This window comes from Mustela nigripes, chromosome 3 (assembly GCF_022355385.1).
Source record: "Mustela nigripes isolate SB6536 chromosome 3, MUSNIG.SB6536, whole genome shotgun sequence".
NCBI classification, from domain to species: Eukaryota; Metazoa; Chordata; class Mammalia; order Carnivora; family Mustelidae; genus Mustela; species Mustela nigripes.
In genome coordinates, this window is record NC_081559.1 from 187,116,882 (window position 1) to 187,137,392 (window position 20,511).

At 46.9% G+C, this 20,511-nt stretch overlaps 1 protein-coding gene across 3 annotated transcripts in view; it reads right to left on the bottom strand.

Annotated features, from left to right (window-relative positions):
- Positions 1-3,579: 3,579 nt before the first annotated feature.
- ADCY8 (adenylate cyclase 8) overlaps positions 3,580-20,511 on the bottom strand; it is a 223,412-nt gene continuing 206,480 nt past the window's right edge. For all 3 annotated transcript variants that reach the window (XM_059395176.1, XM_059395175.1, XM_059395174.1), the window contains 4 exons: positions 16,714-16,860; positions 8,496-8,588; positions 6,882-6,996; positions 3,580-4,067 (listed from right to left, as the gene is read on the bottom strand). In XM_059395176.1, the coding sequence (XP_059251159.1) occupies positions 3,580-4,067; positions 6,882-6,996; positions 8,496-8,588; positions 16,714-16,860 (843 nt within the window). The remainder of the gene's footprint in view (positions 4,068-6,881; positions 6,997-8,495; positions 8,589-16,713; positions 16,861-20,511) is intronic.

The following is a 20,511-nucleotide window of genomic DNA, read 5'->3' on the forward strand; positions in this document are numbered from 1 at the left end:
TCCTGGTCCACCTGTCTTCTCAGCCTTTAGGCTGTTGGCAAAGGGTCTGCTCACACTTTCAACTCTCATTCAATGAATATTATGCAGCCACCGAAGGGCTGGGCAGTGATGCTTCAGGGCAGGGCTTTGGAACGAGAGCTCCTGGGCTTGAATGCTATCGCCCCTATTTTCCAGCTTTAAGACCTTACCAGGGAAGCTGCTCAGATCTATGAGCCTCAGTTTCTTCATCTGTGAAGTGGGGATGAAAAAAACACATTGCTAACTTCCAACCGAGAACAGCTATGCTCACGTGGTCCCTAAGAAGAAGGGGAGCAGTGGAGATGGTGTGGAGCATTTCTGAGCTCCCGGCCATCTACCTGACTTTATGGGAGGGCAGAATGGGAGGCAGTAGGTCCTCAGATCCAGCCCTTGGAGGAATGCCTTACCTTTTCTCTAAGAAGGGCTGTGCTCATCTCACAGGAAGCTGTGCACCATTTACACAGGCTGAAAAACGTGGTTGGGGGGCAACTGGGATCAGCATCTAGAAGATATCAAGACTGTCAAGAATACAGAGCTATTGAGAAAGCCCCTCTCTTGGGCTTGAACACATGGAGACTAAGCAGTCCCTATTCTGTGTTTCTCTTTGTATGTCACTGTTTGGGGCACGGCTCCCTCTGCCAGAGTTTACACTTGGCATTAACAAGATCAAACCTAAAACTGTCACAAGCAAAATCCAGTGGGGGACACATGAGTTTGAAGCCCCTGCTTGGAATATTATGCTGGGTTTGTTTCTGAGTTATACCAGGTTTCTAGAAATCATGTGATGTTTGAAGTTCTTTTAATAAATGAGATCAACAGACCAAGAAGTAGGCAAAGAGAAAACATTATCTCTAATACCAGGAAGACTGCCTTTCTTCGCCACCCCTCTAGCCTTATACAAGGCCCAAGAAGTGGCGTGCTTCTTAGCTAGTCAACCACAGGCCAGCTTCCTGGCTCTCTTACCCTTTACCCTTTATGGGAAGACTGAGTACCTACCAGTGTCACAGAATGGGCTGACCCAGGGGCAGGGTCTCAGTGATTTGGGGCTGTATAGGAGCAGAGGCCAGAGGCCAACATGGTAGGGTTCTTGATGATCAAATGAAGATATTTGGCACTATCTTGCCCCATTGCTCCTCTGTTTGATAGAGCCGGGATGGAGCCACACCTTCCAAACTCAAGATGGGGTCTCCATCACCTCCATCTGTTTCATTTCAGACCCTGTCATCACTGAGCCAGGGACAGGTTCTGGGTGAAGCTTAACAGCAGCAGCCCCACCATCACCCCTAAACTGGCAGCACGAGACGGGGGCTGGCCCTATGCCTCCTACCTTGGTTTCTGCCCAGTTATCTTGCTTAGAACCACATTCTGCTTCTAGTCCAGGCTCTGTTCTAAGTCCTAGCCCAGGGTTTAGGGACAATGTCTGTGCTTGGTCAACCCTCTCCTTGGGGCTGAATCCATCTCCCCACAGCCTGTCTGCTTCCTGGGGCCTCTTCTGAACATGGCCCATTGATTCCGGAAGCTACCCTGTGCTGTGGATCAGACCAAAGTCTGACCAAGTCAGACTTGATGGCCCACACGAAGTTTCCCGTGTCTTTGGGGTGTCAGAGCCTGATGACCATCTCTGAGGCTGGACTCATTGCTGGGACATTTGCGGAGTCTCCAGCCAACCTGAACTCAGCCCCCTGTCCCCCTTTCCTGTGGTTCCAAGTCTCAGCACGCTCTGAGATTGACTTTGTTTAAATGTCTTCAGAAGCCTGCACTGAATAAGCCTGGAGGGTTTCTCTGCGTCTGAGGAGATAATAATGAAGCCTGGTGTTTGGGAGGCTTTATATTTGACAAAGGCTTTCACTTGTACCCTCTTTTCACTCCACTGGGACCTTGAGTATTTCTTTGATACATGGATAGTTTCTGAGACCAAAGGCCATTCCAAACATGGCTCAGTGTTCAAGCCCTGGTCCCCACCCCTGTGCTTTGGGCTTCTCTAGATACGATAGTCTCTCTTCTACTGGGCCCAGGTGGGCGGTGCTCTTACCTGAGATACACCAGGTAGGTTTTTCTTCACAGCATTTCCCCTGAGCTAAATTTCTTCTAAGTGGCCACCTCTTAAGAGTCAAGAATTTAGAGAATGGTTGGGATTTCATACTCTTCCTTCCACTACTTCCATTACTTCCAACACAGAACTTACCAGAATGGCTCAGGGTTTGCAAAGGTGGACTTAGTAAGTGTCGATTTTTATGGAACAGATAATGCGTCTCACTACATTTCATTTTCCTTTGCATAGTAGACACAGGAAGAATCCTTTCCCTAACGTCCCCTATAGTGAGTGGAGCCAGTGACTGAGCTCCCCTGACAGAGCAAGAATGTGCCCCTTCCAGCTGGGCGCCTAGGACCTTCTGAGCCATGCCCCTTCCTTCCTGTCTTCTCTTCAGCTGGCTGGATGTCGAGGATCAAGCAGAGTGCTCTACGTCCCCGGGAACAGGAGGTTAAGTCCTGAAATCATGGCATGGAGGCACCCCCCCTACCACCACCACACGTCCAATGTGTGATGGATGTGAATGAGAGAAATCCGTGTTTTAGCCACTAAAGTGGGAGGTTTTTTTGATAGCAAAATGTTGACAGATCGATAGAGTTCTGATCCTAGTCCGGCAACTACCTGCGTGACCTAGGGAAGATCCTTTAATTTTCTGAGCTCTCTTGTCTGCCCAAAGCCTTCCTGGGAGTCTTAGTGGTCAGGGGAGAAGAGCACAGGGTGTAGTGTTCTCAGGAGAGGGTATAGCCTGCCTGCAGCTGCTTCCCTACTCATGACTTGTCTCTGTTCCTCCAACAGGTCTCATGGGCTTGATCCCACTTCTGGGCCTTTCTGAGTCTTTCTGACTCCTTCACTTTTCGCCAGGATGCTCCGTTCCCACCGATTAAAGTGAATCTTCAACATGAAGCCCTCGAAGACGTCTTTCTTGTGGATTCCAGCTCAACAGCCTCCCTGACCCCCAATTATTTTTCCCCACTGTTCTACCAGATTTTCCTTATTGTCTCTACCCCTACCTGGAGGTAGGCCATTATAAGAATATGATATATTATCCCCACCCTGAATGCTAACTCTATGAGGGTAAGACTTATGCCAGGATTTCTCTGGAGCTTAGGAAAGCAGAGGAACATTGTAGGTGCTCAATATATGCTGGTTGAAGGGATGTACAAAGTACTGTGGGGAATACATGAGGTCATTATGGAAAGAGTTGGGCATTGGGCCATTCACACTGCAGGAGCTCAATAAAAGACAGGTGTGTCAAATGTCTAATTACAAGTCCCTCTTTTCACACTCAGCTGTGAACCTCTCAATGTCAGGGACTGAGCCTTATTTATCTGTGTTCCCAAGGAACCTTGTACATAAGAGGTGGTCAGTAAAGTTCTGTGATGGAAGAGAAACTCAACTCCTATCTTCAGTTTAGTGTAGCCAAAGACTAATGAAACCATCCTTGTTTTAAAAAAAATTAAACCTTTTTATTAGTATATTTATTTTATATATAAAAGAAATACAAAAAAAGAAACACAAAGAAAATGCTTTTATGGCAAATCAGACTTGTCGGTGCCTTCGGCTTGGGCTCCAGGCTCTGGCCCGCTGGGTGTCAACAAAGTCCGCCGGTTGTAATGACCCTTGATAATCCCCGTGTTGTTGTTCTCGTTGAGCAGCTGCTTCTGCCTTTGCCTGTTGAGAGACTGGACAAGGCCCAGGACGACTGCGGCCAAGGAGTACTGCCCGGGCAGTCTTCTCGGGGGCAAGATGAATGGATTGGGTTGGACTCTTCCCAGCAGAAAGTACGTTTTGATTTTTCCTTCCTGTTCACTGATGCCCTTCACATAGATCTCCCCTCGGTAGTCAAAGGCAAAGCCCTGGTCCTTCAGGATGAGATAGGTCTCCTCGGGGACTTGGATCCTGCCACTGACACCTGTGCTGTCCATTCGACTTGCCAGGTTCACGGTTTTGCCCCAAATGTCATACTGTGGTTTCTTAGCGCCAATAACGCCAGCTACCACGGAGCCATGGCTGATGCCTGCAGGTGACCAAAGGAATGAGAGATGAGAGAAGAGGGATATCTCTGAGATGGCTGCACCCCTGCCTGGGACAGTGACCAGTGAGCAGGTTGTCTCTGCGGATACATTGTAGGGCCCAGATCCTGCATCAGTCACTCATTACATATATGGCCAGTGTCCATTCTTTAGCCTATGTGGACCTCACTTTTCCCATCCCCAATGGAGAGGATGAATTGAGATTATGGAAGTAAGGCCTTAGCATGGTGCCTGACAACCAAGGAGGACTCAAGAAGAAGCTGTTATTATTCTCACGTGGACAATGACTTATTTCAGCTGCTGGGACAGACAGAGCACTGGACCATGAGTCAGGATGTTGGGTGTCCTTCAGCCTCTGCTACTACAGAGCTCTGAGAGCTTGGGTAGGCATTTTCCTTCTCTGTCTGCTTTTATTCCCTTGGTTCATTCCCTTGGTTCATTCCTTTGGTTCCCTTGGTTCCCTTGGTTCATGGCAAAAGCCTCCCAACTGGCTTCCCCATCCCCTGTCTTGTCTTCCTGCAGACCGTCCTCCATACCACTGCTGAAGGGCATCTGACCAAGCTCCAGCCCACTTCAACACCTGCCATGGCTCCTTTGGCCTGTAGGATGATGCCCATGCACCTTGGAATCACAGTCAAGGGCATCTTGAATCTGGCTCCTTCACTACCACTCTCCCCTTCACTTTTACCTTCTCACCCTTCACCTTGCCTTGTACCCACCCCAAAGTGCTGGAGTTGCCCTCACCTGCCAGCCTTCAACGCACCTCCGTGCCTTTGTCCCTGCTCATCTCCTGGCTTGGACTGTCATGTCTGCCCAATCCCATGGTTAATTTGGCAAATGTCTTTGAAGACAGTTTCAATGACTCCTCTTTTATGCAACATGGGCTTCTTCTAGGAATGATAGCATTTCACTAATCATGTTGGTGGGCATGTCTGTCTCCTGCTAGTAGACTTAGAATTTCTCATGTATTCTACCAAACTGACTAGACACCTGCTCAGGACCAACACTATTTCAGGCATGGGGGATATGATGGAAAGGAAAAGAGACATAGCCCCAGCCCTCATGGAGCTTACCTTCTACTGGGGAGAGACAGAAACAAACAAACAAAAAAGTAATTTATCAATGAATCATAAAGGCTGTAAAGAAAAACCAGTTGGGTTAGAGGGAGAAAGATGGGAGGGGACATTCTGGGAAAGGATAGTGAGGAAAGGCCTTTCTGAGTGGAAATCTGAAGACAGTGACAGGAGAAGCCATGCAGATATCTGGGTTAGATCATTGCAGGCAGAGGGAAGAGAAAACCCCTCCCTGCCCTACACAAAATCAGATAGAAGTGACTAAGAAATTGGGGATGCAGACCTTTTGGACCACATGGGAACTACAGTGACGGAGATCTCTCTATGATTTGCAGACCATGTTACAGGCATTACCCTGTCTGATTCCACGTTACTACTGTGGGGGGGGGGGGGGGACGGGTGCCCAGCTTTCACACGAGGAAACGGACATTCAGAGGGTTCGAATGGCTTGCCCAATGTTGTAGAACCAGTCTCAGTGGACCCCAAACACAAACGGAGATGCCCAGGGAAGCTAGGAAAATGATCTTCTAACCCCTGAACGATGCCAGAACTCTGAATTTCACACCAAGAGTCAGCCCTGACCCCAGCGACATCTCCTGCTTTGTTCAAGGTTGATGTTCTGCTTTTTTAGTCCTTGTTCAAGTGTGTAGTCACTGATTTCAGAAAGGACACGTAGGGTCGATGGAACATGTGGGAACAAGCCCCGAGCATCCCAGCCATAGATCCAAAACATAAAACAGAACTTCTTTTTATTTTGGTGAACAAAGGTGCGTGGCATTTGGTTGCTCTGACAAGTCAGATATTGGCATTTCTTGACCCTTGTTTCTTGAAAGCTACTCAGGGAAAGCTAAGTCAGTCGATGGTATGCTGGCCAGAGGACATCTAAAATCTGAACACTACAGCAAAGGCTGTGTTCGCCTGGAACCTGGCAGCCAGAATGTCATTGATCTGTCCGGATGTCTTGGAGCCCCTTCCCGAGTGGCCATTTGGCTGTGTGATCATAAGCTATTACTCTCCTTCTCCGGGCCTGAATTGACCCACTATGAAATGAGGATGTGGACTAGAGCAGGGGTGTTTACACTGTGCTGCTGGAGGAGGCCTCCTAGAATCAGCAGAGATGCTGAAGACATTGATGAGTTATACACATCATAAAGGGCCCTTAGTCACATTGCTATGATTTCCATTGCACTGTTGCATTACTCCTGGATGTCTCTAAGCTCAAGGAAGTGTGAGCTGTGTGACCATGGGAAGAGCTGAAAGGTTTTCTGTCTGTCCCTGAGCAATACAGCATCTGACAAACTTAGGAGTCAAATCCTGCTTTTGTTTTAGGGCATTATCCAGAAGAACTGGGGAGCAGCACACTGACCAACAGCATCAGATGACATGAAGTCATAATGAAAGGACAGATGACTCATCTCTCTCCCTCAGCAGGGTCTTGTGTGGGTAGTGTACTGCACAAGTAACTTGGAAGAAAGGTAACTTGTAGTGTTTGCTGTGTATTTCTGCACACAGGCCAGCATTGTTCCCTGGCTTCTGGCACCCTGAGTGACAAGAAGGCCAGACTGACCTGAGCTGATGCTGTCCTTGTCCTTGGCAAGGTCACACCGAGCCTGTTGCATTTTGCAGGAGAAAGCTACCCATAGTCCAGGGCATGGGAGGTTCTGATGGAGCCAGGCCAGCCAGCTTTATGGGATCCCACTCACCACACCTCCAGCGGCTACTCACCAATCCGGAGTTCGAAATTGTTGAAGGAATGTTTGTTGATCTCCTGTATGCTCTCAGTCAGGGCGAGGGAGAAGTCAGCCAGGGCGCACAAATGTCCCCACTTGTCTTCACATTGCTGGAGCAGAGGGGAGAGAAGAATTCATTCGCTGTGGCAAACATGAATCTTTCTGCAGCAGGGGCCTGTCCTATGTCCTAACACATCTGTGTGCCCCTGAGATGGAGATAATGAGGTATGTGAGCCTCTGTACACTAGAGTCGGCAGCATCCCCGAGACGCAGGATGACGGGAGATTTGCTGAAGCGAGTGTAATATGCATGGCTCATCATATTCCTTTCCCCACCTCTACACCTGTTGGGTTAACATGCCATGCATTCCTGAGTACACTTACAGGTGTGTGTGTGTGTGTGTGTGTGTGTGTATGTGTGTGTGTGAGAGAGAGAGAGAGAGAGAGAGAGAGAGAGAGTGTGTAAGTGCTAGGAAATCTGTATATTTCCTTTGAAGCACTCACACCATCTGTTTAAGGGATGTTTCATATAGACCTTTGCTCATAGAACTCCTGAGGAAAGATGAGAGTAAGCTTCAGGGCCTCTCTGAACCTCAATCTCCTCATCTATAAAATGGGGATTTGCACACATGCCCTGACTGCTTCCCAGGGATTGCATGAGATTGCGTATTTGAAAGCACTCTGTGCTCCTCCAGAGCAGAGCAGAGCAGAGCAGAGCAGAGCAGAGCAAAGCAGAGCAGAGCAGATCAAATAATTTCTGTGGTGGGCCAGGTAGTAATATTTTAGGCTTTGTCATGGTTGCTCAATGCCGCCATTTTAGCTTCAAAGGAGCCAAAGATAAACTATGTATATATGGGTATGCTGTGTTTCAATAAAGTTTTATTGACAAAAACAAATGGTGGGTCAGATCTGGCATGCAGATTGTACTTCGTGGACCCTGCTATAAAGCTCCACACATGTGCATCCAGTGACTAGTGTGTGTGTCTTCCCAGGTAAGTGCTCATGGAATGCTTCTAGGTTTTTAGTTGGAAAGCAAGCGAAGGAAGGATGAGAAGAAGAAATGAGGAATCCTTCTTCCTAGTAACATAGACTACTATCCATGTAGGCTTTTGCATGGGAGCATGGTACAGTCTCAGGTCTCATCTACTAAGGTTGGAAGGTAGATACTAGTGTTCCTACTTGACACTGGTGCCTGGCCCATAGTCAGCCCTCAACAGAGTGGGAGATATTACTAATATTCTTACATACCGTAAGAATAAGAAAACAGGCTGGCTCATCATTACCAATGGTAATACCAGTGGCTTGGTAATACCCATTACTAACCCATACCCAGGGTAATTTCGTGGCCCTGATTTTGTTCATCAAGTCAACAACAAGGCTCAGAATGGAGCCTAGAGGTTTCTCAGTCATAAAGAAGCATTGTTTCATCCAGTAGACCCCACTGCCCGTGGGAACAAATGTACGTCACACAACTAGAATATCCCGTTCATCAGAGTCTCTCCCCACCAGCCCGCATGCAGGCTGGTGATGGTGGCCTCACTGCCTTCACTGGCATGACCATAGTGAAGCATCTGCCATGCAGTGTGGCTGAGAGCAAGGAGCTTCTTTACCTGTTTTTCGGGGGACAGGCCTGACACAGCCATGTAGGTGCTGCCAATGGTCTTAATCTTTTCAATGTCTTGGAACCGGTCTTCACCGAGGAGCTAAAATAGATCCAGGCAATGATGTTAGTCCTGGTGTTTATTTTTCCAGAAGATGCGGGTACTTTCCTGAAACAGGCCCCTGGCTCACAATGAGGACTACCTGTGTCTGGTTTAGCATCCTTGAGACAGCTAATTTTCTCTCTGAGAAGCATGCCTTAAGGCAGTCAACATATGTTTACTGAGCACCTGCGAAGTGCCAGGTGTCATGATAGGTGTGCCCAGATACTCTTTAAGGAGTAGATCTGTTTCAGTGAATCTTCAAAATATATGGTTATTTTATTGGTTCAAAAAAGAAATCACAAATGTTCCCCGATCCACCAACAAATCTTTTTGGCTATACCTTCAACTGTATTTGGAATCTTAACACTTGTTGTCAGCATACTGGTCTGAGCCATTGTTGGCTTATACCTGGTTGTTGTACCACCATGACCTACCTGCTCCCTCCCTCACCCCCACACTCCCATGCCAGCAGCCCGAGTGATCCCATTCCATAGCAAGTCAGATCATGTCCCCGGTCCATGCAAAACCCTCCCGTGGTTTCCCATTCTACTCCCCTCAACAGATGTCCATGTCCTAATCCTTGGAACCTGAGGATATGTTACCTTTCATGGCAGAAAGGACTTTGTAGATGTGATGAACTTAATGATTCTGAGATAGGAAGATTCCCTAGATTAGCTGGGTGTGCCCCAAGTAATCACAAGCATCCTTACAAGCGGAAGGAGGAGGCAAGAAAGTTAGAGAAAGCAATGTGGGGGCAGAAGCAGAAGTCAGAGGTGTGACTGCCGGCTCTACAGATGGAGGAAGGAGCCACAAGGCAAGAAACGCAGGTGGCCTTTAGAAGCTGTAATGATATGGATTCTCCCTTGAGGCTCCAGAAGAAACACAGCCCCGATGACACCTTGATTTAACCTGTGAGATCCATTTTGGACTTATGACCTCTAAACTGTAACATAATAAATTTCTGTTGTTTCAAGTCACTAAATTGGTGGCGATTTGTTATAGCAATGGTAATGACTAATACAGCAACTATCCATTGAGCTTCTGCGAAATCTCATGAACAAGATGGGAGGTCCCAGCCATCCATCAGAGGGCTGACAGCCCAGGCAGGGGCGCGGACCACATGTTAAAATAATAATTGCACAAAATGTGCCCTAGCTCAATTCTAGGAAAGTGCATGGTGGAAATATACCTAGGGTGTAGGAACAGGGAGAATGGAGCATTTTGATAACATCTGGAGGCCTCCCTGAGCAAAAGATCTCTAGTTTCACTTTTAAGAGTGAGGAAGGAAGGGTCTTTTAGTGTGTGTGCGTGGTTTTGTATGCTGGGAGACTGGAGCCTGAAAAGGATTGGAAGGAGCATCAGGAAAGAGGGGACAACACAAATGATGGCTGGAGGTTGGGGAAAATGCACAGTAGGTTCAAAGAAGCAGGAAGAGGGCTGTGGTTATTTTTCCCATCTTAAGAAAAGTCCTGGTGGACACCACATTTCTTTTGCTATAAAAATACTCAAAGAGTTGTCTCTCCTCACTGCCTCCAACTTCTTCCCTGTTCTTTTCTAAATCCACTCTAGACTGGCATCCCGAGTTCCCCCTTGACAGTGACATTACTCTTGTCTGGACTTGTGACAACTTTTCCAACTGGCTGACCACTGGCCTCACCCTGTTTGGCTCACTGGCAGGATCTGGCAATGGGCTGTGACACCTTTCCCAAACACATGATTTCTGCCCACGCATGGCTTTTCTTCCATGTCACTGGCAATTCCTCAGTCCCCTTTGCTAGTTCCTTCTTATTTTCCTTAACTCATGGTGTTGGTATCCCCAAGGCTCAGGCCTCATACCTCTTCTCTTTTCCATTTTAACTTACCTGGGGTGCCTGGGTGGCTCAGTCAGTTAAGTGATCAACTCTTGATTTCTGCTCAGGTCACGATCTAAGAGTCATGGGATCGAGACCTGTGTCCTGCTTGCTCATGTTCAGTGGGGAGTCTGATTAAGATTCTCTCTCTCCCTCTCCCTCTATTACATAAATTAAAAAAAAAAAAACAACCTTAAAAAAATAACTTACTACCTTGTGATCTCTTTGCTGAAGATTCCTAAATGTATGTGTTTTCCCTTGACCATCAGACTCTTTTTACACAAAGTTGCTCAGTGACATCCCTGTCACTGGCCTCAGAGGCATCACTAGCCTGCCATTCCCAAAAAAATACCTTTGGTTCTCTATCCACCCACCATCTTGAGTCACGGTGTCTCCACTTTTCCAACTGTTCTGGATAAAAACATCTTAACTGTAAGGGCCTACTTAGCGAGGGAGCCATTTTGTGTTTATACAGTGAGCTTAGATTGACCCTGCCCCTCCCAGAGGAAGGGCAGATACAAGGGTATCTTGCGAAGCCCAGATACAAGGGTGGGTCAGGCCAGGTGGAGACATCCAATCAGTGGGGCACGCATATATCTACTAAGGTAAATTGAAATTCAATTGGCCACCCATGTGTGACCTAGCATGACTATGCAGTTTTCTCTGTGTGTTTCTGACCTAGCATGACTGTGCAGTTTTCTCTGTGTATTGCAATCTCATTGGCCACCTGTGTATAACCCGGCTCAACCACCTCTATAAAAGTTAGTGTGTGAGGCTGGGAGGGGTCACCTCTTTGTAAGAGATGGCCCCAACCAGTCAGTTTGATTCTCCATGCTTGGCGCAAAATAAAGCTTTGCTTGACCTTCACTTTGTATCAGTCTTGTTCCTTTGATTACAGACTCAACAATAACCCACACCCAACCCTTCGGGAAATCCTTAGCTCACCTTCAAAGATATCCAGATTCTGACTGTTTCTCACTATGGGCCCCAAACAGGTCACACATCCATGAAGCCAGCCCTGGGTGGAGGATGTAGGTTCAAAACTCAAACCTCCCTGGCTCCCAGGGCTAAGCTCTAACCTCTGATTCCCCTATGTTGGTAGGGATTTAGATACAACTTTTGGTTTTCCAACTCTCTGTCTCCCTTTAAGCCTATAATATGCTCAGGGGCTCATGCCACAGGTGGGTCAGACAAAGAAGATGAGATGGGTTTTCTACACACGACTTGCTACAGGCATCCTCTCAAAATTAATCTGGAACTAAGAAAATGTGAAAAATTCCAGCTGGAGAGAAATTCTTCTGGGAAACAAGGAAAACACTGCAGGTGCTTTTGTGATTTGGTTTGGGGTGTGTGCCTGTATATGCGTGTGTGTGTGTGTGTGTGTGTGTGTGTGTGTGTTTATAGCCTGATTCACAGATGAAGCATGCTTTGTTTATTATTTTTGTTTCTTGAGCTAACGTGAAGCCACTGTTTTGCCCTGGTGAAGGTTCCACCAACCACACCCAGGAAGGGAAGTGGCTGGAGCAGCCTGCATGTCCTTAGCCTGGGATCATGTCTGACATTTGCCCTTGCACACAACCAAGCAGGTTTGGTCTCTTAGCAGCCCTGTGGCTGTTAAAATATTATCTTGGGGGATCTTGGCATATCTTCGGTTGTCCCTCTCCCTCCCTCTGCCTCCTTATAATTGCCTTTCCCCAGCTTCCTAGAGGGAAGGGAGCTCTTCTTTCCTCTTCTCTTGGAATGACTTGGCCACGGGCCAATTTCAGGCTCAAACAAAGCTGCCTCCTCCTCAGAAGTCAATCAGAAGGCAGCAAGAGGCTTCATTATTTCAACGAATGTCCCTGCAGCAAAAGTATCTGCCATATAGCTAAAAGCATCTGGGGACATAACATGGTTTCTAATCAACCCCTTTATTAATTCACTCATCCGCATGGAGCACTGAGATGTGGGAGCACACTTTGGCCTTCAACAAGCAGGGGCCATGGGACAAGGAGGCCCAGCATGGGGTTATTTCAAACCCAGTCCTGGAGCATGCAGTCCATGAAATGTTCTGCTTTCCTCTGAGCCAAGAAAGAGTGTCTCATGCTCTCAGATTCCCGTGGTACTTTTATCAGCAAGAAGAGCAGCGTCATTACTAAAGTCAGCACCAGGGCATCTGGCTGCAGCTTAGCCAGGGCAGAACGTGGAGGTCTCTCTTGACACAAAGGAATAAGGCATGTCTGGGTGTCCTGAGGACTCATGTGGGGAAAGCTGAGTGCTTAGGGTTGGCAGGCCAGGGAACTTTCCTGCTGACTGCATACTCTTCCCTCTTCCTCTGCCCCCTCCCTTTTAATTCTTCCCATTTCCTCCTTCTTTCCTTTTAAAAATTTTTTAAATATAAAATTTAATTAGTTAACATATACTGTATTATAATTAGTTAACATATACTGCATTAACATATACTGTGATTCATTAGTTGCTTATAACACCCAGTGCTCATTATATCACACGCCTCCTTCATTCTCCTCACCCAGTTACCAATGCTCCCACCCACCTCCCCTCCAGGAACCCTGCTTGTTTCCTAGAGTGAAGAGTCTCTATGATTTGTCCCCCTCTCTGATTTGGTCTTATTTTATTTTTCCTTCCCTTCCTCTATGTTCGTCTGTTTTGTTTTTTAAATTCCACATATGAATGGTCACAAGGTATTTGTTGTTCTCTGACATACTTCCCTTAGTATTATGCTAAGCTTCATCTATATCCTTGCAAATGGCAAGAGTCCATCCTTTTTGATGGCTAAGTAATATCCCACTGTGTATGTGTGTGTGTATATATGTATATGTATATATGTGTGTGTGTGTATATATATATGTATATATCTATATACATATATATGTATGTATATTCATCAGTCAATGGACATTTGGATTCTTTCCATAGTTTGGCTATTGTGGACATTGTTACTATAAACATTGGGTTGCAGGTGCCCCTTTGAATCACTCTGCTTGTATCTTTTGGATAAATACTGACTAGTGTAATTGCTGTGTCGTAGGGCAGATCTGTTTTTAGCGTTTGGTGGAAACTCCATATTGTCTTCCAGAATTGCTGTGCCGGTTTGCATTTCCCACTAGCAGTGGAAGAGGGTTCCCCTTTCTCCACACCCTCCCTTACATCTTCTTTTCGATTCTCCCTCTCATCTCTGCCCTCTTCTCTTCTCTCACTGCCCTCCAGTTCCTCCCTCTCCCCTCCTCCTGGTCTAAAACCCAGCTCCAGGACCAATCTTCCCCTCCCCTAGCCAATCCAACTTCCCTCTGTAAAAATCCACCTCTGCTACTAGGGGCACTGTCTTATTTTTCTAAGACACCAGGTGTCTACAAATTGGGGCACGGAGAAGGAAATTTAGTTCATATTTATTTATTACAATTTGAAAACATGCTCTTGAGTACTTTTGGGAGATAAGGGACTATAGAGTTTAAAATAAAACTGCCCGATGGCTCAACCATCAGACAGTTAAAAAAAAATACAGCTATCTTATTATTATTTTTTAAATTTAAATATGTGTTTTGGATTACATTAGTTTATCTTCACCTTGCTACTTTCCAGTTTGTTTATGTCCCCTATTAATTGATTGATTGATTGATTTATCCCTTTAGCAAATACTTAGTAAGCATCTGTTATGAACATCTTCTATGTTCTAGGCACAGTGCTAGTCCATGAGGACTTACCAGGTTACATTAGAGTATGATTTCTACCTTTATGAGTGGATGGCCTGTCACAAAGAGATGGAATAAAGGAACTATTATCATGGAATCACCCTCCACTCTCCACAATGCAAGGCCTCTGTATGAGTACACTTAACCGCTGACTTTGCGAGTGAAGGTGAGTCAGTGGTCTCGTCCCTCACTAGACTGCGAGGCTATGGAAACCAGGAGTGACCGTGTCTTATTTATCTTGATCCCCACTTCCATCCCTAGAGCAACTAAAATGATCACTGTTGCCTTTTTGACTACAGAACTAGAACCATGAATGCCAGTTAATGGTTAAAAACCAAAACAGTATGGTGGACCTGGGTTCAAATGTTGGCAGCACTATTTAGTGGTGGCAAAAGCCTGGGCTGTCTTGGTGTCAGTGTTGCTTCTTTATAAAACGAAAGCTAATAATTCCTACCTTGTGGGTTTTGTTGAGGGAGAAGTAAAAACTGAATGCTATCTATTGAAATTGCTTTGCATTTGTGGCAACACATGGTAAACACCTATACTAATAAGGTGGGTTTCTTTCCCAGAACTTAGGGACTAGTGGGGGCTGCAGATCTGTGCACTGAAGGGTTTCAGGCTCCATGATGGAAAGTTTCAGAGTATAAGTTTTTCATGGAAATAGGAGTGACAACGTTTACAAGGCTAGAAAGGAGATTAGAAGAGGTGTCAGCACTAGAGAAGGTATTTGAAAGGAGTGTTCAGTATTAGGTTTTCTGCCGGCCGTGATATTGAGGGAAACAGGACAGAGTATGGTAAGGATGGCATAATTTTGGAGCAGAAAGAGCAGCGTGTGGAATAGCCAGGTGGGCATAATGGCTTGTAAGCAGCTGGTTGGTGGGAAGGGGGCCAGGTGGCATGCAGTGGGAGGAAAGGCCAGAGAGGGTACAGGGTTAGCAAGTGCAAAGCCTCAGGTGACCTATGAGGAGATGACAAACTGACGGGCTTGAGGTTTCAAAGGGATGTGAAGAGATAGTCATGCTTTTGGTGATGGCTTAGGTAAGGTGCAGGAAGGGGCAGCTAGAGAATGCTGCAGTCGTCCAGGGGAGAAGTAAGATGGATAAGGAAGATGTGGTCCATATACACGATGGAGTATGATGCCTCCATCAGAAAGGATGAATACCCAACTTTTGTAGCAACATGGACGGGACCGGAAGAGATTATGTGGAGTGAAATAAGTCAAGCAGAGAGAGTCAATTCTCATATGGTTTCACTTATTTGTGGAGCATAACAAATAGCATGGAAGACAAGGGGAGATGGAGAGGAGAAGGGAGTTGGGGGAGATTGGAAGGGGAGGTGAACCATGAGAGACTATGGACTCTGAAAAACAATCTGAGGGGTTTGAAGAGGTGGGGGAACCAGGTGGTGGGTATTAGAGAGGGCACGGATTGCATGGAGCACTGGGTGTGGTGAAAAAAATAATGAATACTGTTATGCTGAAAATAAATAAATTTAATTTAAAAAAAAAAAAAGAAGTAAGATGGCCAAGAGCAAGAAGAGGGCAGTACTGATGCTGATGAAGGGACAGACCAAAGAGCCATCAAGAAGGAACCCACAGAACTCAGTAGCTAAATGGAACATGGGGCTCAAGGGAGCGGACATTGAATGAGTCACTAATGTTCTTCGTGCTCCATCCACATCTCCATTATGGGGTCATTCTCAAGAATGCCATGAGGCCTGGCTGCTGACAATGCACTGCTGCACCCTTTTTTGGAGAACTGCCTTGAGTCATTGAAAACCCTCTTGCTGGAAGTGCCTGGGAAGTGAGGCAACTTCCTCCACCAAGGGGAAGCCCACAGGCAATGGCTGACAAACATAGGTGTACACGTGGCCCCCTTGCCCCAGCATGAAACAACCCTGTGGTGTCACTTATGCTGCTGAGCTCCCCAGGGATCAGGCTAGGAGGCTAGACCTCTGCCGAATCCCATCTTTGCATGGCCTCTTCCTTAGCATTTTCTCGATGAATCACTTCCCTTCTCAGGCCTGGGCAAATGGATAGACAATGGTGCCCTACTTGAAGCTAGAAGATGGGGGTGGCAGAGGATCCCTCTGCCAAGTCTGTTCATGTAAATACAGTGCAGTATAAGTATATCCGCCTATGTCATGTGTTCTTTACACTCATGGAGCCTAAAAGGAGAAAGCACTATCTGGAACATGTGCATACTTGTATTTAGGTCTTTGACCAAATGTGAATTGATGGCTTTATCTCTGGCATTTAGAGGAGATGGAGAAATATCCCTATAAGTCCCAAGTCTGCGATGCCAGTGTCTGTGTAGCAGTGGCCTCCAATCAAGTGCTGGTTTTGCCATTTGATGGTGGTTTTCCATTGGGTTAGATCGCCCTGCCTCACTGAGACTACTGATCTCGATTCCCCAAATGGAAAAACAATGGTGTTTATCTCACATGATACTTAAATTAGCTAATACATGTTTGTGTTCATACTGCAGCCTGTGGTTCTCTGAGTACAAGCTATTGCCACAGCAAACGTGATGCTAGGACAATAGTGATGCCCACTAGGGACTGTAGGTTTCTGAGGCTTTGATTTACCTCATCAAAGTCAGCAATGATTTCATTCAGCAGGCGCAGGCACTCCACTCCTTGGTTATTCATTTCAGTCTGAGAGTAAAAGTCTGCAAACCCCGGGATGGAGGCAAACATCACCCCGACGGCATCATAGGATTGAGAATACAGCTCCTGCATGGGGAGACACACAGAGGGAGCCAGAAATGGTCATCAGCGGTGAGGGTCTGTGGTGATGCTCCCCCATGAGCATGTGCACCTGCACCCACGTACAGGTGTCCACGGAGAGGACAGAGAATGAGGCTCTGACACCATCATGTCAACACGGTAGCCACATGTCCTGGGGCTATTGACAATTCATGGTCTCCAGCCATGGCTGGGCCACGAGTTCTGATTGCAGATCCTTTGTCCTTGGTCAGTTTTCTTCTCTGTTTTCCTAGCAATGAGTCTAAACCCTCACCATTGTCCCTAACTTCACTCCCCACTCGATTCCTTTCAAGAAATGATCTCATCTCTTACCTCTGTGGCAAAAACTAGGGCTCTTGGCAGTGACCCAGCTCTGTTCCAATACTCATACTTGTGCCTATGTTCATATTTATTTTCATTCCTTCTGCTTCCGTTGCAGACAGTGCATTCTCCTTCTGCTGAAGGTCAACGTTTCTACCGGATGTCTTGGCAGCTCTTGCTTCTAACTTCTTCAGCAACTTCCTCCTGCAGTGATCTTTTTCTTTACTCCTTCTCTTCCTCCACCTCTTTCTCCTTGGCACCCCTCCCCTTTTCAAATGTCCCCCATATGGAATACTATGATGGGCCCTGGAACCTGAACACACCTGGAGCCACCCACCCATCTCTTCTTCTCTTTGTGCAAACTTCCCAAGCGAGTTCCCTCCATTGCCTCTCCCTATCCTGGCAATGTTCACTCACATGTCAGGCTGAGATGAAATGACTCTGGAGTGGGTTAAACTGCCAGCCAAAGTGGAATGGGTATCCTTTCATGCCTTCTGTGCAGGCCAGTGGGGTCATCCCTCCCAAGACCACGAGTCTTGGACTTTTTCCTTGTTTCAGTGATGCCGCCTATGTGTTCCTTATGTCTGGCTCCTTCAGAGATGCCTTTTTTGGGGCTTATCTTCCATCGGAAATGTTGATGATGGCTGTCCTTGACCCACAGCCAGGTCCAGAGTTCACACTCTTACTCGGGCCATCACGTTTACTCTTAACCTTTCTCTGACATTCAGGTGGGACAGCCTCTGAACGCCTGTCTTCAAGTCAGCTCCCACTCTTGGGCTTCCAGCTACTGGACCCCAAGCTGGGTTGGTCCTCAAGCTATAAATGCCACACCCAAATGCTTCTCCTCTCCACCTAAACCTGCCCCCTCATGCTCTTGGTGGGTGGCACCAGTGTCTCTGAGTCATCAAGGTTAGAGACGCGCAGAGATGCCTTGACACCTTCTTCTCCATTATGTCCAGATTTAGTAGATTGCCACCTTCTGCTGGCTTTCTTTTTGTCTCATATTTTTTCTGCCCCTCCTGCCCAATGGCTACCCATCTTCCTCCCCACACTGGGTTCCTTGACTTGTCTTGTCCCATCCCAAAGCATGTTTCCCATGGTGGCCACAGTAATCGTTTAAAGACAGAATATTGACCATGCCTCCTCCCATTCTTAAAACCTGCCAGTGGCCCACAACCGCCCTCAGGATGAAGCTCAAACACCATGCCCTAGCCACCACCTTTCTCTTCAGCCTCATTGCCTGTGATTCCCTGCATCGCACCTCAAATTCCAGAAACAGCGAAGCATTGTACTCCCAGGTACTCACCGTAGTAGATTCTGCAGGTTTCCTGACTGATGGTTTCTATCCCCCAAGTCCAGCTGTGGGCTCTTGCGTAGCTTTGCATGGAGCTTTTCTCGGACCACTAGAGGGCACTCTGCCCCCGCGAGCCGCGGGCTCACCGCTCCAGGAAGTTAATGTCCCTGGGGAGCTGCTCTCAACCACTGACTGATGGCAATCGTCTTGTGGTCCTCCGCTCCTTCACTCGTTGGGCCAGGCAGCTGTGAGGTATGCTTTTGACTTGTCCCTGAATTCCCAGTGGGATTGAGCTGCAGTCGCCCACAGAGGAACCTTGTCTGATAGTGCCGCATTTAGCCCTTCTCTTGCTTCTCATTATCCTGCCTGCCGGGGCTTCCTGGAACCACCTCCAAGTGAAATACTTTCACTCAAATCCTTGTCTCAAGGTCTGCTTTTGGAATTGCGCACGTGTGTGCGCGCGCGCGCGCACACACACACACACACACACACCCCTCACACTTCAATGCTTTGATTCCTACTGTCTGCCTCTTCATTTAGTGTGAATTCTGTGAGGCAAAGACCCCATAGTGCCCTCTAATCACCCAGTTCATATTTTCTGGAGGCCTGCACTATCAGGCGTACTGTCTCTTGCATCTGGTACAAGGTAAATGCTCTAACCTGTTGAAATTAATGCCTCCCTGGTCTTTGCAGGAAACAATAAAGTTAACCAAGTGCTTTCATATGAATTCAATGATTTAATCCTTGCAATGATCCTGTGAAATAGGCACTGATTCTTATTGCCACTTTACAGATAAGGAAAATGAGAGAGAGATAGGGAGAGAGATTGAGGAGTTAAACTGTTGTTTTGTTCTAGATCATACCATTAGCAGTGGAAGAGCTGGGGTTGGAAGACCTCAAGGACCCTCCTCACTCTGCACACTTGGGCTCTTCTTCTCTGGCTTTCATGCCCTTGGTCTGAGAAAGATGGTGTCCCTGATTCAAGATCAATCAGTCTTGGGCTTCAAGTGTGGATGAATCTGAGTGAATACTTTCATGAGTCCTTGTCCAAAAGAGCACAGGCCGGTGGTGACTTGCTGCACTGAGTTGGGCTGGGCAGGGTGTGAGGAGAGCAGATTGTGGCTAAGGAGCTGAGCCATGGCACCTGGCTTTCTAAGGGGTGTCCATTCACCTTGGCCTTGAGCAGTGGAGTGATACCCCAGAAGGAGTGATACCCCAGAAGGAGACTTATTCTCTGTTGTATCTGACTCCTCCAACTGGCTGTGATTTGGAGCACAAAAAATCCATTTGTTACATATTGTGTTAATTTGTTCAGGCTACCATCACAAAGTGCCACAGACTGGGTGGCTTAAACCCAGAAATTGATTCTCCCACTGTTCTAGATGCTACAAAGTCCAAGATCAAGGGTCAGCAGAGCTGTTTTTTCCTGTGGGCTCTCTCCTTAACCTGGAGATGCCATCTTCTTCCCATGTCCTCACATGATCTCCCCTCTGCTTGTGTGTCCTAATCTCCTTTTACAAAGACACAGTCAGAGTGGATTAGGGCCGTGCCCTAATGGCCTCATTGGAATGTAATTACCTCTTTAAAAATCCCATCTCTAAATACAGTTGCATTCAGAGGTACTGGGGGTTAGGACTTCGACATATGAATCGGGGGAGACACAGTTCGGCCCATAACACTCATTATTTCTATTTTCTGTTTAAAACAGAGAGAAAATAGAAAACCCTACCAGCGCCTTCTGAAATCCAGTCTGTAATGACCCAGTGGGCCAGCTTGCCTCCCACTTCTGCCTGGTGATCTATAAATGCCACTGGGATATAAAGGCGGGTCTCCAGGGGTTTCTCATCAATCATTTATCTGCCTGTGTCTTCTCACAAATCCTAGCTTCTCCCAGCCTCCTCTTGGTTTTTCTTTCTCAGCTTCTGCCGACAATCAGAATGTTCCAATTGCTTATATAACACAAACAATGCTAATAATGTCAGCTACATCTATGGGGAGCTTCCTGTGTGACAAGCCTTACACAG